The sequence below is a fragment of the Xylocopa sonorina genome, chromosome 3, assembly GCF_050948175.1.
Source record: "Xylocopa sonorina isolate GNS202 chromosome 3, iyXylSono1_principal, whole genome shotgun sequence".
NCBI lineage: Eukaryota > Metazoa > Arthropoda > Insecta > Hymenoptera > Apidae > Xylocopa > Xylocopa sonorina.
In genome coordinates, this window is record NC_135195.1 from 7,970,793 (window position 1) to 7,997,246 (window position 26,454).

The 26,454-nt window shown below is 44.7% G+C and overlaps 1 protein-coding gene across 1 annotated transcript; it reads left to right on the plus strand.

Moving 5' to 3' along the window:
- The first annotated feature begins 489 nt into the window (after positions 1 to 489).
- Slow (epidermal growth factor-like protein slowdown) lies at positions 490 to 26,453 on the plus strand. Its single transcript, XM_076892486.1, has 9 exons — positions 490 to 1,001; positions 21,410 to 21,475; positions 21,643 to 21,743; positions 21,947 to 22,042; positions 24,121 to 24,246; positions 25,054 to 25,146; positions 25,343 to 25,422; positions 25,881 to 25,988; positions 26,074 to 26,453. Exons 1-9 carry the CDS (start codon positions 526 to 528, stop codon positions 26,227 to 26,229), a joined length of 1,302 nt encoding a protein of 433 aa, XP_076748601.1. The 5' UTR covers positions 490 to 525; the 3' UTR covers positions 26,230 to 26,453.
- The last annotated feature ends 1 nt before the right edge of the window (position 26,454 follows it).

Genomic DNA, 26,454 nt, shown 5'->3' on the forward strand with positions numbered 1-26,454 from the left:
GCCGTTTGTGCCTCTCTCCGTCCACCTAAACGATCCCCGTCGGGCGCGCGTGCAAGGAAGGATACGTAGGTGGTTAGCCGGGCGGCTGGCTGTGTACCAGGAGAACAGACAGGTAGAAAGGGAGCGGGCGAACCGCGGGACGGAAAAAGAGATCCCGCGAGCGTCGAAGAAAGGAAGGAGAGATGCTGGCGAGAGCGGACGAGGAGCCGAAGGCACCGGAGGAAACCGTGGAGAAAGAGAGAAAGAAAGAGGAATGGTGGGGTTGGTACCAGCCGCTGAAGCACGTGGGGCCTACTCCGTGTGTCTCGTTCAGTAGTGCTCTCGGTTGCCTTCGAACGATTTCGCACCGGATGTCCATCGAGCCTGTTCGACGTATCCAGGCGCCGCGCAACACGTTCGAGGCTAGCGGAGATCGTGTCTAGCCTAGCCTAGATCAAAACGATCGAGAATGTGATCGCTGGTCGCGTTGCTCGTACTAAACCGTCGCGTTGTCAGAGTAATCGTCGTCAAACGCCGGAATAAACGATGGCGTTCGCACCGAGAATCCTCCTGGCGTGCTCGTTACTGGTCCTACCGATCGCGATCACCACCGTCGAACGTGGAGTCGGTGATCGTCGCGAGTACAACAGCCACAGGCTCGTCTGGCCAGACTGGTACCAACTCGCTCGTACCCGTCACGATCGTGACGGAAGGGGCCTCCAGCAGCCCGCTGCGAACGGCTGGCACCGCGACGATTCGTTCGCCGATAGACCCAGCACGACGATCGCTCCCCCGCAGCAAACACCCGTGTCCAGGCATCACGTGGAGCAACGCGTCCACGAGCTACGAGCCGCGAAACCGGAGAAATTCAGCGCGGTCGCGGTCGCGGAGTACTCCGGGACCAGGGCCATCGGTTACGCGGGTTATCACAACAATCATCGTCACCAGCCGAGGGAAGCGGTCACGCAGGGCTACCAGTATCACACGACCACTCCGGCTACTTATACCAAGCACCATCATGGGTGAGTGAGCCTCCTAAGAGACTTTGTTCGTGTCCCTTGCGTGGATTTTATGGTTTCGCAGATTTCGATGGAATTCTGAAGGTGAATACGTGATCCGCGGACTGTTTCAATGGTGGGGAGTTACGTCCGTGGTTTTGTACGGATTTCAAATCAGATCGAAGGTTTTCTTAAGTCAAGGAAGACGTTTAATCGTCGATTTTAATTAGTTCGCTATTTAATGTCGCCGTAAGAAAGCGATATTGAGGTTCAATTATTACGAACAATTATTCGAGCTCTCTATCGATGCTAATAATAAACGGCTCATCTTTAGATACCTTTTATTCTCGTTACGATATAACGATGTTCCAATGATTTATAGGGTCAAAGAATCTCGATACACTTTAAATATTAATAACACGTCTGACGATCATTTCTCATGTTCGTGCACGATAAAGAATATTAAAAATGAGAAATGACAGAATTCCATAAATATTGAACTGTCTTTGCTTCCGATACGATACTTTTGACGTGATTGTATTATGGATAGATTGTCATATTTAGATCAGCGAAACTTACATCGATTTAATTATGTAAAAGCAATTGGCCTTTACTAATTTTGGATATCGTAAATAATTATGCCTCTAAACGCGATAAGTACATGTACGCTTGAATTACGCATACATCCAATAAAATTATCTTACGTACGGTGTTTCATGAAAACAATTAACGGGAACGATAGATATGAATTTCTCCAGTTAAAATTAATTTTTAATAAAACGTTGCCTCGATAGGAAATCAATGTACCCGATACGTCAAGTAAAGTTCCGCGTGAAAGAGGTCAGGAAGCCGCGTAACCTATAAATTAAAGAGGAAATCGAGTCAACTCGCAGATAAAATGCAATAACGCTTTGTTCTCGGACAAGCAGAGTACATATCCATGATTTAGTGTTGTCGGAACGCCGTAAAATGGAGACATTCCTCGGGTTTCTTCTGCTTCCGCGCTGAAACGAGATTAACTCCCGGGGAACAGATGCAAATCGAAACCGGCGTCGCCGTCGTGCAAGCAAAGCTGCGCTTCGAGCAGCTTCGAATACCAAACAGGTCAGGAAGCACATTTCACCGAATTGCGCAATAAAATGCCCGACGCGCGGGCATTGTTACAACGGAGGACGAGAGGCAACACGTAAGCTGGGCGTTAAATTCCCTCATAACGTCTACCGATCGAAGGAGATCAATTTTCCCGGTTGATCCACCTACTTCCTGTTTCGCGAGGCCTGTTTCACCCACCTTTTTTGCATAAAATCGAACGCTCCGCGGCGCGCCGCCACCCTCGAGCACGCGATCGTAGGTGTCCACCGTCGAGGAGAATCGAAGCTAAATTCGAGCGGAAAACTTTACGATCTGCCGGACAAAGCGCAACTCACGCGTTTAAATGAGTCGACGCGCGCGGCTAACCCGGCCGCGTCATGGAGTTGCACCGCGGAACGATAATTTATGATCCCAGTCGATAATCTCTCATCGATTTTTACAGTTAACTTGTTAGCGGCACAGATTCCTGATCGGTTCTTCGCTTTCGTTTCGATTTTTCTTCGCCCGTGAATAAACTGTTTCGCCTGCGAAGCATTCTTTTCCTCGTTGCGCAACATTGCATTGAAAATTGCGTTATACAGTAGAACGGATAATTTGTTCGACTGGTCCACGTATTCGTCTCGATGGACTCGTAGAATAAACGAAGGGAATGAGAATTTAAATCAGTGCAACATCGACAGATCGACCGTGCACGTCGAGATGTTCCATCATGGGAACGAATGGCGGATGGCGCGGACTGTTACCTCGTAACCGTGAAGAAGACTCGAACGTTCGTAAGAAGGAGCTGAGATTATTTTTACGATGTTACATCAGCTACAAAGTCAATACCAGGTGTTTTATCTACAGTTTCTACCTTAAACGTGTCCACCATGATTCACCGCGGAGATTATTTCTTCGGCTGAAGGTTACGCGGTTTTGAACGCACGCGCGAGAGTGGGCGATTTTTTACTGCGCTTATCTTTACAGTGGGAGTCCGGGGATAACATTAATTTTCTTACTGAAAATATTGCTGCAGTTCCTGCCCAATAAATAACTTGGCGGGCACGCGCTGCGAATAAAATACTCGGAACCGAACTAAAATATTCAACGTCCAAGGAGCTATGCGCTAGTACCGTGGAAAATATAAAGGTCGCATTATGACGCGACCTTTGAAAAATAAATATCTCGAGATATTATCCAAATATTCCAACCTATTCGAAATTACATAACTTCTAACCAGAATACGGGAGAGTATATCAGAAAGAGAGAGAGAGAGAGAGAGAGTAGCAAATATTTTTCATGCTAGACAGCAAGAAAAGGCTATGAAATCATCCGGGTTTATAGCTGCCTTTTCGTAAGAAGCTGACATATCACGATAAAAAGTTCGTGTCTAAGAATTACCACTTAATGCCTCCAACAATGCCGCATTGTTAATACCTGCGCCAATAAAAACTCACTTTACCTTGCCAATAAATAATAGTATCAACCAGACAACACGGAATACGCATACCAAATCGATAATAGCTGTGGATTCGATATTATTCTACCTGCACGAACGGCGATTCGCGTCTGCCAGAATTCAATGTTCCCTCCACCATATTAACCAGTATACCCCAAGCAATTATCTATCTCGTTGCACTCATTTCTCATCGTCTCAACAAAACACTCAACATCGCGTTATTAACAATATCTCGTACTTTCTCCACGATCTAATCTTACGCAATTAAGTGGCACGACCTTTCGTGAAGTGTCTTTTATCACGGCTCATAATTTCTTTGCACAATATCCATTGCGTAAGAACATAGAGACTAGTTACTCCGTCAGTATAATTATTCTTCGTAGCGCTTCAATAGCGGTACACGCGCAGCGCATCATCATCCCCGTTCCAAGTCCTCGAAGAACGAGTCGAGCCGCGTTCGGATCCGATCTATAAGTCTCCGGTGAAAAGCGGTTGATCAGTTATTATTCTATCGGTCGAGTCGCATAATTAATCGGCCGATTAATTATTTCGCGCGTACCGCGTTCCTCCGTCACGTGCAATTATTGGGATTGTTGGTGCGCGACGGCGGCGGTTCCCCTTCTGCCTTAAAGGTTTCCGCGCCTCGACATCGCTTTCGCGAGGCTCCGAGCGAAATCGAGGAATGCCAATTAAATCGCGCGATTACTCGTGCATAAGGCTGGACGCTTTGGCGCGGGCTTTGTATCGGCTGATTGCCTTAACCTTTAACCACGCCCGGTTTAAAGTGCAACGCGACTTAACAATCCGCGGTAAATTTTGCACGCCATCGTCGAGGGGCACCGAAAAACTCGTCGAAGTCAGAGGAGACACGGGGAGCAAAAAAGCGCCGCGAAACGTTGGTGAGAAACGTGTTAAATAATTTACTTTGCTTTTTTCCCAGGTAAGGTCACTGTAGTTTAGCATGCGCGACAGGCTCGACTAATTTAAGGCGATTAGGAAGTCCAAGCATTCGCGATCAAAATGTTCTGTCATGTGTCCGTGGTGCCGCATAGCGTCTCACTTCCAGACGGTTTTGCTAGTCGTATAGGATACCGGTACTTGTTGTTCCACTTCCATAACTCGGCGCATATCTGTCAAAATCGGTAACGAACGAGTTTCGATCGATTATTAAGCAAGCGAGCGAGATAACAGTGCAACATTTTACGTGTTGCGAGTGTACGGTTGTTCGAACGTTTGAACTCGACTTTATCGGAAACCGAGTATGGAAATGTTATTCTATATTTTCCATCCGTTTCCCGATTGTCGCGGCAAATCTGCGTGTTCCCATCTCAACCGTAGATGATAATGGACGTCGTCGACAATGGATCGAGTCTACGTTTCGCGCGAAATAATGGCGCAAGATGCCCCAGATGTTGGTTACGCGGTCATTAACGTCATTAGCGTTACGTCAGCGGCACGAAATCGACTTTTTGGTAAATTATAAGGTGGTTAACGGGCGAACGCGCGTTACAGCGCGTAATTTACATGCGATTCCGATCTCGATGGTCCTTTTTCAGGTCAACGCGAAAGTGGTTTAGCGCACGACTTGGTTTATCGTGAATTGGTGCAACTTTTTCTCGATTGAACCGACAAGAATAAATGTTGATCGTTGCGATGCGTTTCACTCGGGATTTTCTTGCTTTTCCACGTGTCGAATGTCTGATAGTTAAAACTTAAATGGACCTTAGAACATTTGCAAAAGATCATCCTACAGATTTCAGACGAAGATCGAAGTGCGAACTTGAAAGTGTAAGAAGCAAAGTTTCACGATAATGAAGCGGTTTATTCGACGTGTCAGATATGATGGAATACGCGAAGTTTCATTACACGCGAGAATAATCTTTTGGAAACACTGATTAACAAGATTAAAAAAAAGAAAGGGGCGACAATGTAGAATATTCGAGGTGCAAGATGTAACGACGTCGGTTTGCTTCTGAGGAAATGATATATTCGAACCAATTATGGGGTAGAAGGTTCTTGAAAGTGTTTGATGGGTATTAGCCATATTAAGGAACGTGTAATTATAAACAGTTTCCTTAAGAACGAAATAAAGAAAATTACACCTCTCGCAGCCTATTAAACGAACGAGTGGCGATATTCTGTAATGTACAGGCTTTTAATAAAGAGCTGAAAATATGGGTCTTGAAATACTGAGCACTTTAATGTCGCTAATAAAAGGCATAACTGTTCTAAAATATATACCAAAATGTTTTTTTAAGGCGTAAGACTTGACACGATACGACACAGGCTTTATGGAAGTTTAGAAACCTATCTCCTATGTATTCTACAGTTCAGTCATAAATTAAAATTACTCGTATCGATCGATGCTATTTATAACAGCGATCGGTGTAATTGCAATATGTTATATCTAGTACAGCTACGAAGCACTAAAACTCGCACTATTATTACTAAAGGAAATGATCTGAAAGAGCCAGACAACGGTAATGCGAGAATGCATCCTTCTTGAATAAGCCAGCAATATTTAAAACGAAAATTAAGTTAAACATCGCTTCTGAATCTTCTTATCTTCCAGTTGAAGCATCAACATTCAATTCAAAGTACATTTTCAGATAAATTCTTCAAACTCTCGCAAAGTGCAATGTTTGCATTAAAATTAATTAAAACGTGTTTTGAACACACATTATTTTATTTCGCTAATGTCCATCGACAGTATTCACCAATGTCGTGGACGATCTCGCGCCGTTTCAATGACTGCTCGTCAAGGCGAAGGGCCCGCAGGCTCGCATCGGTCCCACGCGAACGCTGCCACCTTTGTCCGTGGGAAACAAAGGTCCCCTTGCACGCACCGTGAAAGAAGCTGCGCGCAGCCGAGATTCCTCGTTACCATTTAGCCTGGGTGCGATAATTTTACGCGCGTCTACTGTTCCTCGCTCTCCTCCATTCTTCCCCTTTTGTCCACCGTGTTCGCTTAGCAGACTCTCTCGAGTTGTCCAGGCGAGAAATGGCTGCGAGGAATTTCCGCGAAATCTGTCCACGAGGTCCAGCGTTCGAAGACAGCGTCTGGAAACGATCGATCGAACGTCGTCGATAGACACTTCTTATTAACGCCAGGCAATAACGACTGTTAAGACGCGATTCGGACGAAATCGAAGTCGACCGCGACGATAGCTTGGCCGGGAATGCAAGAGCGGAATTCGAGGTCGGATGGATCGATGTGTAGGCGAGTCGATATGAACTTGCACGGGTTTCCACGTGTAGTTTGTGGCAATGTTTTGATGGATTTCTTATTGGATCATTTGAAGCTTCTGAATCTACTGAATCGTAATGTTGCAAAAAGTTTGGTTCGTTCGAGAAATATGGGTAGATGTCTTCTACCGAATGGCCAACGCAAATGACCAATTGTTGCATCGAAAGTCAAAGTCGAACATTGCCCCGATAAAGGATTCATCAAGAAGAAAACGCGTACAGCCCAGTATCGAGTTGATCGTCCGTTCGGAACCGAAGTGCATTGTCCTGTTGAATAATTGATTGGTCCGTGGAACACTTTAAACGGCGAAAGAAACGTTGCCTGTCGGGGCATCCCCCGCAAATGGCCCCGCTAATCCTTCATAAAACTATCGCTGGTTGCATTGGCCGTTTTGTACGAGTGATCGATGGACGTCGATAAGAAGGAGTATGAATAATGAATATACGAGCAGTTCCAAGTACCCCAGATAATAATTCTGCCGTGTCACATCTTGAAACGCTTGGTGCGTAGCCGTTTACATTGTCTATTATCCGTCGTATCTCGCGTTGCCGTGTACAGATTGATCGATTGACAAATGGCCGGAGCCGCGTGGAAATTCTACACAGACGCAACTGTTACGTTCGTCTCGCGTTGCCAGACGACATAGTCGCGTTCGTTTTGTCGCTAAAATCGAGAACGTTCCTCTGCATCAACGCAATTACCATTTTCCGATGCGGCGTACAGCGTAGTGGAAAAAAACGCGGCTAACACGGTTCAAAAGGGATTGTTTTTAAAGGTGATAGGAATCTCTCGATATACTGTGACATTTAAAAATGGCAAAATTAGTTGTAGGCGTTATACATATATATAATCATGCAAGTCACGCGTGATATTATAAAACGTTAAAAGCACTACCCACTACATAATCACGTCTACAGTTCTGCAAACATCGCTTCGAGAATTTGTTGAGTTTAAAACGGAAAAGAGTACTCCGATATCAAAGCACTGTGTTAATGTCCGGCAGTTAGCATTCGTCACGTTAAACTGCCTTTTACGCTTTCATAATCGTTACACCCCACTGCGGATACTTTCCTGGCGAAAAGATTAATGGTTAACATGGTTATTGAACCGCGGCTAAACAAACAAATACACGAACAGTGCCAAACAGACTGGTTATCCACCGTAACAAGCGTATCCGGCCAGCTGTTCGGAATATCGTATCGTTGATTCTTAATCCCGAATTCCTTGCGTATTAGGGCACATTTACACCTCGTCCCTGCTTCGAGCGTGCGGACAAAAATGGCGGATGTTACGTTTCACGTTCCAGAGGAGTAATAAAGGAAAAGGATTGCTAAATCACTTGAAACGTTCCAAATTACACGTAAACCCAATAGAAAATGTATAATAATAATAAACATACGAGTTACTCGACAAATACTAAATTGTACGTAATTGGGAAGTGGTGCAACTCTTTTCTCTTCTCACTTGAAATTGCTAATACATAACTTTCACGAGCATTTCGACTACGAGCAACAAAATTTCTACTTCTATTTCCCTCGCGAAATCCATTTATCGGTGACACATAGCCAGAGAACCATCCCCCGTGGGGTAACAAAATATGATCAAACTTTATCCGTAAATAATTGAAGCATCGCGCGACAAAGTTCAACTCAGACCAGCGATTTTTATCCCGAGACATCCTTTCGCTGGAACACGTTCGCACGAAGAACACGTGGAAAGAAAGCTGGCCGCGACGCGGTCGTGTCGCGAATTTATCTTCCGCCTGACGTTCCATTAACTTTTACCACTGCTCCGGTTTCTCTGGCACGCGCCAGCCCACGGTCTCGTTCAGAATAGAGCTCATTAATTACCAAATATTCGAAACGCTCCGGAACAGTAAAGCCGGTTAGTCCAGCTAACAGATGCGCCCGGCAGATCGCCAAATGGGACCAACCAGCCAGGCTTTCGCCTTCCTTTCTCGATGCACCATCAGCGCGAGGAAACAAAAAAAAAAAGAAATAGAATCCAACCAACTGGAAATAAGTGGTATCGCTGCCAATTATTGGATCGGTGTAATGTGTCGAGGAATGAAACGAAACTTTGGATGCAAAGTGTATTATTCACTCTTTGAACCTTTGCGAAATTGTGACGTGCAATTTAGCTTCTTCTACTGTCAATCATAATAACAGTATAAAATATAAAGAAATGTGATCGCAACGCCAATCCTTTTGATCCTGCGACAGATTCGGTATGCAAATCAGAACGTTCAATTGTCTAAGTGTATTTGTGGAAGATGTTGCGCGTACACGTGTATCAAAAAGCCAACACCTTAACAGGCATTAAGTTCCTATCTGCGATCAGCGAGGATAAACAACGGCGGGACGATGGCACTCCGTTGTCTATTGAATTTCGCTATCCTCGCCCGCTTTACGGTGCCGTGGATGAAATAAATTGCAGCGGAGCAGCCGATTCACGAGGTGATAGTATCCGATTGCGTCCACTTCATCCGCTGTTTTTCATCGTTACGTTTCAATGTTTGCTAAACACGGTCGGGCGGAATTTACAACGCGATTGTATCCCGCTTAGTTCCGACGCTGAGCTCGTCGCACCAGACAGCAGCTTTGGACCGAGTGATCTCTCGATCGGGAGTTTTAGTTGGGACTTATGTTAAACAGCAGATACTAGTGCCGATCTCATCTCGATACCTCGCCGCTCTCTGCTCTTCGCTGTTTACTGCCCTTATATCGAAGCCAGCTAATGTTTTCCTCTGTGTCAAGTCGTATTTTACGATGCAGGTACTAGAACGATACTATCTGACGTACCATCGCAGGTTGCATTTCACGATTTTCTTTTATTACTCTATCGACTGGAGGATTTTTCGAGTTAGAGTTAATGTATCATAGATTTTTATGAAAAGTTAATCTGATGAAGGTTCTCTTCTCGTTCTATCCCACAAAGTTAAACTTTTTATTCATTTGATCCACTTTAATTATTCCCTTACTGATTATAAGATTGCTTCTTTCGCCATTAAATTATTCGTTTCCTTTCTCCCAGGAGTGTATCTCCTCCTCTTCTTCTATGCACGTGCATAAGTTCCGCGTGTAAATCGCGTACATGTAACTGCACGCAGGGGGCCTTAAATTTAGAATCGCCAAGTTCGATCCAGGAGAGCTTTATGTCACACGTGCGGGCTGGAACAACCGGCACGTGGTCACGCTTCGCGCATAATTCACGTTCAATTACCAGGCGGGTCTCTGGTTGTCGTTCGTCTCGTAAAAATACCGTGTACGTGCGTGAAGACCGTCCTCCGAGGTTTAAAAATGAAACGTCCCCAAGGTATTTTCCATCCTGCACCGCGGACGAATTCCACTGGAGGGTGGCCAGTACGCCGCGTCGGTGGTGAAATGTCAAACACCCGCTCCACCAGCGATTCGACGACCGTCCGATCTCGAGGAAGTCTCGGCTGGCTGCGTGGCATTCTGCCCGCGAGCAACAACGTCTTCTTTTAGCGCGGCCCATTTCAGCGGGAATTGAAATCAAGGTCGGAAGCGAACGGAGTGTACATTGTCCCTATCGATTCCGCGCTCGAATATTTCGTCATACCTCGCCACGGCTGGCCGGTACGATCGTTGTACATTTTTTATTCGCCAACGAATTTTTTATTTCACCACCGCGTGGTAATTGCCACTGCGGCACAGCTGCCGCGATAATGGAGCAATGGCGTATCGCTTTTATTGAAGTATCGAGGGGCGCTGCGAGCAGTATCGCGCCTTGGTGAATGCACGTGGTAGAATTCCGTGTAAATCTTATTTGAATAAATATTTTTTATTGAGAACAAATTCTTTCAGTAAAGACTGCACAGTCTGGCTTTCGTCGAAATTCAGAGAAATTCCTCAGCGTGCGTTTAACAGAAACAAACTACCTAATAGGGTATCAGCATTTAACGATCTTGTTCTTTCGGCTACACAACTTCACGTGAGTTCGCCCCAGGGATAACCGAGTGTATCTCTCTTGGTCTTACTTAAACAAAAAAAAAAGGAAAGAGGGGGAAAAAAGATTGCGCGAGTGATTCAGTCATTCCTCTTAATGGAACATCGCAAGACTCTTAAATGCCTCCAGGGAGGGTTTCGTGTCGCGACTCGCCGCAAAACAAGTAGAAAGAAGGAACAACGAACGCGAAATGACATTCCACGGACGCAAATAGAGCACGTCTTTTACACGTACGTTCTGTCGGGGCCTCCTTTTACTTTCTTTTCGTTTCTGTTAGCGTGTACTGCACAAAGATAAACATAACAGTGCCGGCCATTCAACTCGCGCGGCCTACCAAGGGATTCTGGCTAGACTTTGATGTTGCACGTACAGTGTAGCAATTCCCAATGTGACCAATTATTTCTTCGCTCCTGCGTATCCTGCAAATTATCGATAAATTAATACGAACACCTCCGTTTTACGCTGCCCATATACTAACGATCAAAAATTGATTTTATTACTTTCAAACATGCACTTATGAAATCACGACAAATATATTCGAATGATTTATCGATATTGGAAATATGAGATGCTTGAACACCATCGCAGTTTAATGAGCCCACGAGTCTCAAAATTGACACGATAAAATTGTAATCACCGGTTGGTGGACTCCGTGGAAGGCACGCTGCACCACGAACGGTGCACGCTCGCCGATCAAAGGGCAATCGCGAACGTACAATTTCGCGGACGTGCCGGCATTCCGCATCGATTTCTTTGGTGATCACAAGATCTATCGGAGATCAACGACAGCCAACACGCAAGGGAGGAAACGATGCGCGCAACATTGGCGGCGTGAAACGCATTAAAGGTGAATGAAGAGGAATCGCTGTTCACCGAGCGATAGACGCAAAATCGGTAGTATACTCGATTCTAATGAACCGACCAGTTCAATCTTTGTAAATTAATTATTCTCAAATAGGATTGTCTGCTGAATGGTGTTCAGTACAATTTATAATGTACTAATATAACTGGAAAGTTCTTGCAGTGATTACACGGTAAAGGATGCAAACGTGTACCTAAAAACGAATCACATTCTCGCACGCGATAAGCATTACTCGCATAAATGTAGCACCAGTGACCCAGTAGTATTTCTATTGTAATATAACAATGCATTCTGAAACTCCATTTACACCATATGAACTAAATTCTACAGATAAACTACAAACTTAACCCAAACTATTATACCTGCTATTTACGCTAATATTGCACAGCATAAAGTCAATGAAACAACACACTACAATAGAACACAGTATCCAATAATTCAGCTACTAAAACGTAACTTTCCATAAAATTAAGGGCTCAGTTACAAACCCCTTAGCGTCCAACGTACTGAAATTCGCGATGGACACCTGCGTTATTCTAAAAGAGGTCTTGCGCCAACGCTGCATCTTGCCTCGTTGAACAGATACCATTATACTTGTTACTCGCAGGCCCATTCATCGTGTCTCGGAAATCACACGCGGAGCAAAATATATCGCAAGCACGGTTTTATTCAGAACTTACATCTTACTCCTCTTTAATACACTCCCAGCGTCGTATGTCTTTCCAAAAAGCACGAAACCCATCCATAACATGGCCAACAAAAACTGGCCCGAGTAAGATCTCGAGCCGGGGCCCAGCGGCCCATGCAGGGAGCCAAAGAATGCGAAGCCGATCGGGAAGAGCGATGGTCGGTCGGGCCGCTTAAATCTATTTAGCGGCGGCCTTTTTTTCGCCCGTTCTGAGCAAGGGTGAAGAGGTCAGAGCCGTAAGCAGAAGTAGTGGGCGGAGGAAGGCGCGAGCGGCAGGTAGAGGCGAAGGTGTTCCTTGGCCCCTCGGGTGGTCGAACCGGATGCCTCGGTCATATTCGACCGTAAATGGTGTTCCGAGTGAAAGAAAAAGAAGAAGAGAGAGAAAAAAAGAAAAGAAAAGGGAGGAAAAAGAAGAAGAAAAACAAGCAACGAAACGAAAGGGGAGAAAAGAGTGGCCTGGACAACGCAGTGGCGTGGCAAGAATTCGTGGCCCCGTAAGGTCGCCTCTCTCTGGCGATCTTCTTGAAAATTCCCCGGGTCGGTTTATGGCCGGCGTAAATGGACTTATCGTTGCCGAGTGTTCGAACGATGCGGTATCGATCGCCGCGATACCGCCGCTATTGCCTCGCGTTCCTGCGATTGCCTGAATAATTCATGGCGATTCCTTTTCTTTCCTTTCCGTACGGGCCGCGCGTTATTGCCGGGCTCCATTAAATGATAATTCCGCGGCGCGCCTGACGATCTGCGCTCCCTGCGTCCGCGGAAATTGATTGCGCCCCGATGCTGCCACGGCACCCCTTTCAATTGCGGTTCAAGGAAGAGGAATGTTTCTCCAGATGAATCCTTTCGATCCGACGTTATCCAATTTTTAGACAGACACTCGTTACTGGATGGATAAGGGAGGATCGTTTGAATCGTACCATTTCTGTTCGATGCGGTCTTTCCGATCGTTTTCCATTCCAATCGTGTGTTCCAGTTTTTTTTTGGGAAAGGTTCGATCGTTTCGAGAAAAATATCAAGCGAGATTAGATGACCCTGTCGAATGTGATCGCTAGTAAAATTCCACGGGAGTGAACGCATTTCGTTACATCGAACGATTTGCTCCAATTCCATGAAATATCGCCAGAACGAAATGGTAGCTAATAAATAGAAAGCAAATATCGCAATGTAAGCTTCCAGTGAACGATAGAGACATTTAGATTTCATCCGATAACGGTTGAATGGTGGTGAAAAATTTGTTGCGTTGCAAAAGTCGTATATCACGAAATAAGATTGCGCGTATTCTACGTGCTATGTGCATGACGGTTCAAGCGGTACGCGATCGCCATACCTCGAAAACGTAAGACGATAATTCATGACCCATGGAAATGTTACATCGCCTGATGTACGGACAGATTTCACTAGCGAGCAATCAGACCTACCGTGTGTTAATTGCATAATCGATGCATTTGGAAAGTGTTTCTACAGATTATTCCTATAAATTAAACCTGAACTAGTCCAACGTAGCTCTATGAAAACATTAAAGCGGAACTTCAATTTTCAATCGATATATCGGAATTCCAAAGTCATCGATTGAATTTAATTTCAATTACCTCGTTTATCATTTGCAACTGTAGTTGAAAAATAATTCGAAAGAAGTACAAAAGAATACTTTCGACATTTCTATCGAGGATCGAGCGTCGTAGGAAGGTGTTGCAGCAAAAGTAAAAGGGAAGAGACGCGAAACGGCGGAGATGCACCGCAGAAAATAATGAGCGGTAGCGACGCGCTTATTGGTCCCGCGTAGGCGCGTAATTACTTCTGCAGGAGCCGGTAACCCGTCATCAGGTGATTTTGTAATTTGGAAGCTGCGCGGATCCAGCCGGCCTGCGGCTTCCGGCGCAAACATTGCGTACGCCTCGTTGGAAACTGATCAATAGCAAACGGTAACAGACGACTCCGCGATTAGGGTAATGCTACATCGCGGTTCTGGAGTTACGTTCGTTTTGTTAGACATAAGGCAACCTCGATACGATCGAAGTCACTGCTAATTTATGGAAAGCGTAACTCGACCAGAGGACTGGGGAAAACGCTACCGCAGTTTGGGATTTCGTGAGAAATTTAACACATTACCAGGTGTATAATTTACGATCGACTAGGTAGTAGGTAGAGCAAATTTCGTGGAAGTTATGGATCGCGTTATGGCGTGAAATGGCAGGCCTGTCGGTTTGGTATTAAATAGCCGAAAGCAGGATCTCTCAGAGTTATTGCGTGTATCTACACTGAAAATTCAAGAAGAAGATTATTTCATAATTTACTGAAATTCAGTTGAAGGTGGCCTCAATTGTTCTCGTTGGTTTTCTAAAATTTGACACTCGATTCGAGGACATCTCTTCTTGCTATAAATTATGCTACAATTTATTGCTCTACTCTGCTTTCTATTTTTACATATTTCAGTCTATCTATATAAATGCGATCTAGCTCCAATTTAAATGCACGATACGACTCATATTTGTTCCGCGAATGCTTCAATTCAGGAAAAATGATGCCGTAAAATTTCGAACCTTGAAAAAGTCTACGAGCTCCAAAGTTATGGATACCAGAAGGTCGCGTATAATACTTACAGGAATTTTAATACGAAAAATACTCGATACGTAAGCGCAAATTCTAAACGCAGTCCGCAAACCTACGTGTTCCACCATTCCTCGTCAATTTAAAGTTTTATTGCTAAACTTTATATAACCGTACTGAAACAGAATACGTTCCCAATAACAAAAAATAAACAACATTCGTCTAAACTTAACCAATTATATAATCAATCTTCCGCTGGTTCATAAATTCCCTCCCACTTTTGCTCGCCTCGCACCTTTGCTTTCGGTAGTCATTCATTTCACTTCGCGAGCTCGTTACATAAGAAAACTACCACAGAAATCGAAACGCAAAATTCCAGTCACAGTGCATGTTCGCGATCGTTCGCGGTATTAATTCCAGCCGGTGAAAGATCGTGGATTTCCCCCCGTCTCCTCTTTTTATTTTTCATAAACAGTTCCGAGAAAGCGGTTCCCGAAACGATCGCGGGTGAATCAACCGGGATTGTTTGGACGAGGCTCAAACATCGACGATTCGCGAACTCTCGTTAACGTATACAACGCTCGAATCCGGCTGTCGGATTGTTTAGGCCGTCGGTGGCGGATGGCGGTGGAAAAGGAAGCGGCTGGCAAAACCGCGTCGCTAACGAGCCAGCCGCCCTCGATATCCTCGAAACTCGGCGCGTCCGATAAAAAGGCTGCTCTTCTTTTCTTCGCGAGGCGTCGAAGAGGAACCGGTCGCCAACGACGTGCTCGCTGAAAAGTATTCGACGTACGGAGGGGTGGCGGGACGTGGTTTCACGTGGAACAGTGAACCCATTTGTCAGGCTCCAAAATAACTTCTTCGCGTTTATGATAAACCATCGCTATGCATCAGGGCGGCGTGGGTATCGTTAACGGGGTAGGGAAAGGAAAAAAAAAGAAGAAGAAAAAGAATATCGTCGCCGCTGCGGTCGGGTGTGCCGCGAAGACGACGAGAAGAAGAGGCCGTTAAGAATATTTTGGCCACATGTGCGCGTCCGATGGAAATTATTTTCTGTTGACGTTCCTCGACAGCGCTACACTCTCGCTGGTACACGGGATACAAATAGGAGAACGTTACGGCGGGTGTTTACACGAGCGTTAAAAGACAATATTTTAGTAACAAGCGAATTTTGAATGGTTAAGAATGGGACGTCCAACCGGCCCCATAAGTTATCGTATATTTTTGGGTTTTATAAATTCTTCTGGCGATGAAAAAATATCAATATTTCCATACAAACTCGGTAACAATAAACGTCTTCCTTTATAACCGTGGTGTAAATTATTCTAACACTTTCGAATAGTAAGTCAGCAACCACGAAGAACAAGCGGATAATTGCAATTTACTTATTCATGAATCGGTCAGAACTTAATTCAAGAAGCCGCGTGCATATACGCGTGAATGATCGTCCGAAACCACAAATCGTCAGACCGGATCGTCGTAATATTACTCGCTGTACGGCAACCAAGCCTCTTCAAACAGCGACCACGTATCTCCATGGCGTCCGTACGCCGCGATTCATTTCTCGCGCGATTATTAATCGATACCGTGGAATTACAACGCGTTTGCATCCGCGGACACAACGCGGTCGTTCGTTCCGCGTCGGTTTATTCCACCGTTTTTGGCGCCAGGCGTTCCACGCTCGTTCCATCATGGCGGAGAAGGGATGACGGCGAGCGAAACGGGCAGAATTATTGCACACCGTCCGCTACTAACCACCCGGGTCTCGATTTCTGGGAAATCGGCCGTTCGCGTGAAATAAATCGCCGATAAAATTGCCTTTTATAAATCAACCGGGCTCAAAGTGTCCGCTATTAAGTCAACATCGCTGGAACGTGTCGAGCTCGTTATTTATCTATCTAATCTGAATGTACACCCATGCTGGATGGTCCATAAATCCACCTGGATTAAAACTAACTTCGACTCCTTTTTCGTTTATTTCGCGTTGAAATACGTGATCGTTCGCCAAACCGAAGTTTATACACCTAGGGAAGGGGTGTAATCGCAGGGTTATTCATTAAGCCGCGTTAATGACAATCCTTCTCCAGCAGCGGAGAAGACTTTCGAGAGCGGATTTCCTTCTGATTAAATGACGCCGCGACGACGGGGGCTTCATTAGAGAGCGTGAACGGTGTTTTCGAGCGGCAACGAAAAATGAGGTGTCGCGGGCCTCAAGGCTGTACTCGATCAACCATTGATCAAGCCCTCGGAACGGTAGCCAATGACCGTCCACGCTGTGTTTGGGAAACTTTCGAACCGGCGAATTGTGCCGATCGCGCACACGAGTGCCACTCTACTTCACGCGGCCATTTCTTTCTTCTTCCGTGCGAACGTCTCGAGGACGTCTCTCGTCGGATTTCATGTTTTGTGGCTCGCGCACACTCGCACGGCTGACCTTTTCATTTCCTTTCGTAGTCGATGTAATGACCATTTTATTGGATTTAATTACGGACTCATTGGTCGTAGAGAAGTTTCGAACGACTCTATTATTCCATTCAACGATCAATCTTGAGACATTTTTCACTCACAGACACAAAACATTTTTCTTTTCACATTTCACTGGGATTAGTTCACTTGTATATATAAGACAATAAGAAGAAGAATAAAATTGGCAGCGAGTCGCGTCAGTTACACTGATTGAAAATTCGAAATCAAACGAACAACCCTCTTTCTCGCGCGCTACCGCAGCGAGAACAGAAGATGGGCGGCGTAGTAAGGTTCACACGGTATCGGACAATAAAGAGCCGGTGTTTATTACTAGAGGCGACGTCGTAACGAGCGTAGAAAACGTGTTGTTACGATCGCGACATCGCGCGACGAAGGGTTTACCTGTGTGCCGCGACAACGAATAGCTTCTCCGGCTGAAAATTTGCCCCGTGTACCTATGATTGCGCGTGATCCTTACGGGTAGTGAAAGTCAGATTTATGATTTCGTTAGAAATCGATCAAGGATACGAGATACAATTTAAATAATTAATTACCTACATTTCTACTTAAATTAAGTAACTTTTTCTGGTTCAGTGCACAGTGACGTTTATGAGAGAGAGAGAGAAGAAACAGTGCTCCCGTTTAAAAGTCTCCGCACCTTTACCTTCGTTTCGTGTCACGTACAAGTGACCCAGAGAAAGTTCGATTTCGCGGAACGTCGTTCACCTATCGGGTTGAAAATCACGAGCGAGAGCAACAGATAGCCACTGGGGTAATAAAGGGTAATAACGAACAGCCACGATACATATATATTCGACGTTGCTGGTGCGTTCGCTTGCACCGCGTTTAGAAATAGAAAACATGCGAGATCACCGTTAAGGTTTCGGAAGTGTGGTTGGTAAGAAAGTCGCGGACACGCGAGCGATCGATGCGGTAACTCATTGACAATTTATCACCCCCCGGGGTGGTCGGGCAGCGGGTATCACGCGACGACGAGGCGCCTTCGCGCGCTCCACATCAACGCTAATCGACGTTAATTTTTATTGTACGCGGCTTCTTCGTGTATCTCGCATTTTTCGTTTATTCCCAGGCCGGTTCTTCCGCGGCGGAGAAAGTTCGTAGAACGCGTTAGAGCCGACTCGTTCACGATGGCCTGGACGAAGGTCTGCGCGATGGAGCAGCGAAACGCTGATGAATGGCTTCAATATTCGCGTTTACTTCGATATACTCGCCGTTGCACCGCGCGATTTTATTTTTGACTATTTTAATATCCCGTTGAAATATAATAGAGGCACCAGACGTTACTTAAACAAGAGAAACCGATATTTATACCACGGTCGCTAAAAATGGTACAAGGAAATAAATTCGTTTTAGTTCCAGGAAAAATCAGCCTGAAAATAACATTGCGTGGGCGCTCAAAGGTATCCATAATATATCAACCAGCATGATCTGGATATATCAAAGGCTTGGCGAAATTATGAAAGGACGATTGAACGAGGGAATGGCGGATAAGTGCTTGTTGAACGAATGGCGACCAGATTCGTAGCAGATAGCACCGGTCGTCGTTCTATTGCGAGGCGATCAATGTAATTCGTAAATCGTACAATTACTACGTGTTATTTGTAGAAATCGTCGCGAACGCGCGTCCAGCCTCTTCGTTTCTCTCGTTCAATGTCGCGGGCCGAGCATGTTGGACGTTATCAGCGCGCAACGTTCAGTATGGCCACGAAAGCACCCGAACCAGTATTCCCACGCGAATATCCTTCGAACCGTATCTGAACCTCTGTTGCAACGTGTTTCCTAGCATTTTTTCGTGCACGGAATACGCTCTGGGAACCATTTGATGCGTGCGCGTCGCGACAGTGAAAAGAATCATTTTTGCGAATTACGATCGCCTGTATACCGCGATCATCAAACGTTGCTCGAGAATTTATCGCGTCATCTAATGTCAGACGGAGTATCATTCACGTGGGCGTTCGAGGATATCCGTAATATCGAAGACCATGTAGAGATTCTATTTCTTCTACTTGCAGTGACGTTCGCCTCGTTCTCAGAAAGAAACGTCGATTCTCGAACGATGCATACAGTTACGACGGAAATTGCACTGCTAACTTCCCTTCCAGCCGCAGATAATCGACTGGCAAGTAATAAAAACAAATTTTACAAATTAAAGAACGTCTCTTTCGCCGTTAAAATATTAGTGAAGCGACTCCTTTGTTCGAACGGCTTCCTTTCGCCCTGTGCATGCCGCTGGGACGGGCAAAATGGCGCGAGCTGGGGCAAAAAAAGCCGACATCTCGCGATGCGAAGCACGTGGTCGGTATTGCGACAGTGAACGTCGTGTCGCGGTTCAACGAACATGACAGCGACACGACGAGATGCAATTTTCTCGCGGGCCGACGATGACGAAGTGGTTTCGCTTCTGGTCGCCCAATTATAAGCGATCGTTGCGCGTCCGTGCGTGCTAAATCGGCGTGTCCTCCCTCGTTTGTGCAATTCCTGCTCCAAACTCGGGACCATCGGAAGGAAGCGAGGATTTCGTCGCTGAAGATCGTAAGTGGTCAGAATATCCGATTCTTCTAGTGATCCAACGTTGTAGCGTCGATATTAGGTATCTTCGACGTGGCAAAAGGCTTGAAGACTGCTGGCGTTTAATAAATATTCCTTATTTTCTTCACAAATACGTAGCAATGCGTAACGCAGCAGAGAAATCGACCTATCCTTAAAACCGATTCCCAGCATTCGTGCGGTAATAAATAATCGAATTCTTCGTGTCCAAGTTTTTTTATCGCCACGTTGGTAGAGGATTTGCGAGCAGTTCGAGGTGTTCCTAGAAAGTCTTAATGCTTAATTATGTTCGATGCTTGCGTGATTATATAAGCTGGAACCTTATATCTTGTTTCATTTGAGCGATTTATTACCGCTAGGTGACGCAGTATTGAATACCACCGGCTGGAAATGAGTTTTCCTTCGATCCTCGAAGGTGAAAATGAAAATCGTAGAACGCTCTTTAAACCGAGAACGTTTCACGGGCTAAGTTATTGCAGCCGCTTCGGCTGCAACGCTTTCGAATGTAAATGACACTCCGGGAAAGTCTCGGTGCTCAATTATGGATGATCCGCGCTCGTTTATGTAAACCGAGGCGTCGTGTCTTCTCTCGTTTATGTAACATCTACGGGAGATCCTCGAGTACCGAGAGAAAGGACCGATTTCAGTGACGAGGATCGTAGCTGTCGCCCGTAATGTTATCCTTCGCATCCGTGTCGATATGTAAATAGAAACTTAACTTTCCTCCACCATCGATACGCGTGCAATGCAAATTTTCATACGCAAAGAGAGATTTAATAAAAAGAAAAAAAAAAGAAAAGAAGAAGGAAGCTATGAAACACCTTCGCAAAGGCTGTTCGAGAGCCAATAAGACACCCCCTGTACATTCAAATTCGGTTACGATAAAAAGAGAAAATTTACTTGAGAAAGAACGTCCGTTGCATTTCCTTCGAGATCTCTTCAAACGAAATCCGGGATGCGTATTGAGCGACCGGCACGGTCGATTCAATTACAATAAAATCGATCGAATTACGATGCGAGTAATAAAAGTTGTCAAAGGGGATCAGTTACAACGGAAGCTATTGAATAATCCTCGACGGCAATCGTCCAGCCTCCCTATTTACGGCGCGGCTAAATGTTCGCCTTCGAAGCTTGTTACACGAGCATTTATCGAATCGCCGCTCGAACGTGCTCGTCCAAATTGTCCCCTTCGTACTTAACGATTTCCATTTCCATATCGATTCGTCGGGATGCAAATTACGGCGTACACCGCCATCGGATCGGGCCTGCGATCGCTATCAAAACAATCGATTCATTAATTTAATTTCATCTTGTCAACGCCGTGACAATGGACGCGGGGAGACGGCATAAATCTCAATAACAAATGTAAAGCCTAGGATATCCGCGTTCTCGATGTGTATCGTGGAAGAGACGATTGTCCAACGATAAATGTTTTATGAATTATCGTTTCTTCTTCGATGCAAAAGTGTCGAAGAAATGTTTTAATCGAACCAAACATTTACTATACATTGTTCGTACTTTATTATATGATTGTTTTCTATTTATGTTTCAGGGGACGAGTTTGTACCAGGTCTGTTCCAAATTCTGTCGCTCATCATCATAGAAGCGGGCAAATTAGGTAACACGAGGTGTTTGTAAGAGGAGACTCTTGTCCGAAGCTGTTTTTTAAGTTACGATACCAAATTGATAGAAAGGATTTACGTATTTATCTAAGTTCACGGTTTCACTTAGTGTAGAGAAGATTGATCAGTAATATTTTTCATTGTGCAGTTCTGTTTCTTCTAGATGCCTTAATATATACAACATTAAGACCGATTCGCCTTCGATTTTTTTGTGCTGCCCCGGATGGACACAGTCGACTCATTTGGGTTTTGGATGTAACACACGTGAGTAATCGATACGCAAATTTTCCTCCGCTAGAAAGATCGAAGTTCCATCGATAACATCCGTTTGACAAAATTATCAATGTACTCTCGATCCAGTAACAAAGTGAATAAACTTTCTGTTGTAGTAAGCAGAAAATAATGTTTAATCAATGGTAAATAATCGTGTGCCGCGTAATCTGTACGTTAATTTAATTGGCTTTCAGTTGCCTGCCCTTCACCGTGCTTAAATGGAGGGGTATGTACCTCCCCTGGCAGGTGCACGTGTCCCAAAGGATTTACAGGCAGCCAGTGCCAGACAGGTAATGTCTAACACGAATGCAAACCGACACTAAATTATAATTTCAAATGGCTGTTCAACGCCACGTGTGTAACACCCTTCCTGTGTCTATCGCCGATTTCACTCCGTATTCATGTCCTAAACTTCAATCTCTCGCTGTCGGATCAACAATGTTTCAAAGATGTTCAAAAGTAAACTGAAAAGTGAATTTGTTTATTTATTACACGAGCATGAAATCTACTGTACTCAAGAAATGGCAAAGATAGGAGAAATTCAAGTTTGAACATCTGATGTTCACACAACGATCTTCGAGCGTAATTTTCTGAACTTCTTCAATGTTTTCGTCAGTCACAGAGGTGGGTGGACGACCACCCATCGACGAGTGGGTGTCTTTGCTCAACTAAATTCGACACAGCGAAATTCCCAAAGTACACCAAATAATGACTTGTTCAGAAAGCTATTACGTACAAACTATCTGCCATATTACGCTTAAAAGTGACATGTGAACAACTGACAGATGTACCAACCCAGGAAAAAAATGATTTTGACAATATCTCAAGCGCAGTTCGTTCAAGTGAGAAACTTTAGGCACTTTTCGATCGTAAGATACACTGACTGAAAGAGCGATCCATCTCTATTTGCTGAGAAATGGAAAACTTGCGCACACGCCTCGGTTCTCTTCGCGGTTGCAAATTATGATGGTTGCTCGTCGTCTCGTCGAGCTCCCGGGTACCCGGTGAAGTAAACGAACGACCGCGGGGCTAACAACGCGAACAACGAGCGCCGTTAAATCGTAAAGCATCCGCGATCGATATCCAGGCTAAGAGCACGTCCTCGTACCCGAGATCGTTAGGTGCAATTAAATTGACGTAGACCGATACGCGTACCCCGATAGCGTTGCGCGAATACTAGGCTGGGTGACGTATTGTGGTGTCCAGTTGTTCGATCTACGCTCGATAGATTTACGAGCGGTTTTATTAAGCTATGCGGACGCTCTAATTACCGGGGCGAGGTGAGCACTGTTGGCGCACCGCTGTCGATTCGATAGAAAAATCCTTTATGAAAGGTTTCGACACTCCCCAAGAAGATATCCTTGAGTCTTTCATGGTCTGGATTCTTACGGTGCGCTGCTCCCCTTGGATAAACTGTCTAGTACAGATACTTATGTCAACTTTTTACATATTTACGCTCCCATACGCTTTCGCAGCTGAGAATAAAACCGTATTGTTCTAGTATAAGTGAGTATAACATCGAGATTTGTATACTTTCGCTATAAAATTACCTCGCGTGTGTACAAGGTATGTTGGAAAGAGACTTTCCATTTCGCTGAGACAGTTTGTAAACGTTCAGTCCTCAATTACTTACTTGACGTTTATTTAGTAAGTTTCTTGCTATCTGAAAGTTCCGAGTCATCTACTTTTTACTGTTCTCGCCGTTCCGTATATGGCACATGATGGATCGATCTGCGGTATCACCGCGGCACTATTAATAAATTATATACGACATGTAGCTAACGAGCTACTCAACGTTGTATCAGAACCATCTAATAGGTATCGTCATACCATGAACGCTATTTTAAAGAACAATTCGGTAAAATTCTAAACTTTTGGATAGAATTGCTTTCTTCTGTTCCTTATAATGCGTTATCAAACTTGAATCGCAGAGCGTGAAAGAAACTTGATATTCGTACGAGCAAAGCGAAAAATGTTTGCGCGGATTTTAGACGTTGAATAATCACGTCTTTCAATTTCCTCTACACCCGAATCATTTTCTTATGTTAATCAATGGACAAGTTACTTTAAATGGTGCCAGCCCGCCTCTTCCACCTTCCCCTGGTTACCCCCCCTGATCATTCGTAACGTTAACGAGCAATTTAAATTCCCGGTAATTTATTCATTAAAATCCTCGGGCACATTTCAAGAAACTCACCCGGCGAACGAAAGGCGTCGTTACATGCCCGCGTCGCGGTGGATTTGCGCAATACGCTTGACCGGAAATCGAAGGTCCCCGGCGATGGATCAGCCGGTGTCGTGCAGCTGTCACCGTTTTATGCAATTAATTTTTCCACGAATTAGCATAACTTGTCCACCAACGTTACAGACGTCGACGAGTGCGTGACAGAGAAGCCCTGCGATCAGCTCTGCAGAAACCTACCCGGGGCCTACGAGTGCCACTGCAGGCCAGGTTTCCAGCTCCAGAAAGACGGCCAGTCCTGTCGAAAGAACGGTGAGTAACGTTGGAAAAATATCCAGGTGTCGCCGACAGACAACTCTTTTTGGGGACTTCGAGACAGTGACTGAAGGCACCGAAGGCATAACAGATGTTGCCACTCTGCGGACATGTGCGGGACTTTGCATGCAAGCTGCTCGCACATACTCTATTTTCATCATTTTCATTACCGGAATGAATCAGAAAGAGAATGTCCACGGGCAAAGTCTATCAGCTGCAATGTACGCAGGTTGTCTGTAGACGGTGTTTGTAAGCGTGAACACGCTTTTCAGGCAATTTAAATGCCGCGCACGATGTAACGCCAGTGAGCAACAAGTTTTTGAATGACTTCCAGTTCTTCTTGGCCGATCTCTGTTTTTTCAACTTTTTAGACGAGTCGGTGTGTCCACGTTATTTTTGTCGGATCTGTGACACGTATCGTCGCGTTTGAAACGAGTCTCGCGCGAAACATGTATATTTATATTTCATTTACCTTGGGGAAGGTGTAAAAAGTTTGTCACTTTGATATCTGCGAGTGTGTTTCCTTCCTTCGCGATAACTTCGCGTTACGTTCACTTTCAAAATCAGAACCGGGCAAAGGAAATGGACGTGCAACGAGCGTCGTAAATATTAATGGGCAGTGCGTAACAGCGTCGAACGAAACGCGGTACATTACTTCGAATTGAAATCATACATCGCACTCTCCGCGTCAATGTTTCGCAAGAGTCGCGCTGAGACCGGAAACAGCGATCCTTGTTCCAAGCTTGAACGCCTGCTCTCGGATCGGATCGCTACCAATTCGATCACGCGTGCGTTTCTTTTCAGACACGGAAGACACGGCGTTCGAGGCTCGAGACTTGGAGCACGACTTCCACGAAGTCCTGACGACCACGAGGCGTCCGTCGACCTTTCCACAAGGTTCGTACAGTTGAACGCATCCAACACGTGCGTTAATAGATATCGCTGTTCGGTGTTTCAATTCACAAGCACACTATCGATATCGCCGGTAGTCGTGGATCTTAGTCCATAAATCGTTCGCGCATTTGCGTAAATTGCAATGGAAAACGGACACGTTCCATGGCCGAACGACAGTATCAAGGAACTCTGTTCGCAGATACGGAGAACGAGGTGGCTGACGGTGACCTCGATCAGGACTACGAGATTATCCTGAAAAGGCTCAACAAGCTCGAAAAGGTATGCCGGACAATGGCTCGCCGTGTGTTATTTGACTTGTAAAAGAGAAATACGCAGCTCCGCAGGACGATAGAAATGCGGATGCTGCACACTGTGGGATTTCCTTTTTATTCTGGACCTCCATACCCCCTATCCTTGCGGATTTATGGAGGATTATGCACATTCTCGAAGAACAGTTTTAGTCCAGTTTTGGTGGGATTGCATAGGGAATTCAACTCATTCTAATTTTCCAATATTTCGATATAAGTTTCGACAATTCTCAGTCTTCCACCTGTTTTCCGTTCTATTCTTAGCATATTTTTAATAACCAGTTTACGTTGTAATTTCATATTTTTTTAAGGGCGTTATAAACAAATTATTTTTACGAATTTATAAACTCAAATAACAAATCGAATAAATTATCGTAACATTATGTAATGCTGCAGAGCGAATAGGTGTTATGTACTTTATACTTTTAGCAATTGGCAAAAGGGAAGAAGAAAGATACCGACTCGACAGATATGAGCGCCAAGGTTGCATCGGTTGTTGAAACTATTAATGAAATGAAAAGAGCTGTCGAAAACGTGGTTGGTATATAAATATACTTATTTATTGGTACCTAATGAAATATAGTTGTACGTATCCTAACGAAAAGTTGTTAATTTTTTGCAGCAACTTATGCAGCAGGAAATATACGAAATGAGAAACAAATTAAGAAAATACGAGTTAGAGACAAGGAAGATGCAACACTTAACGAACAGAGTGATGGATCTTGAAAATCGTTTACGATTACGTTGCAGATCAACGATACCAATGAAAAACGGGTGAATTGACAGCTTGTATTTTTAATACGAAATAAAATTAATTAGTACCGAAAATATTGGGCATTGCCCATAGATGTAATATTTATGTAAGAAAATCTATAGAAAAAGTCTCATACTATCACTGCCATCCGTTTAGCTTTTATGATTGTTTAGATTTGTAGTAGAATTGTAACTTAAATAATCTTTGTGATCATTTGTGTATTCAGCTTTATAATAAAATGTGAAAGAG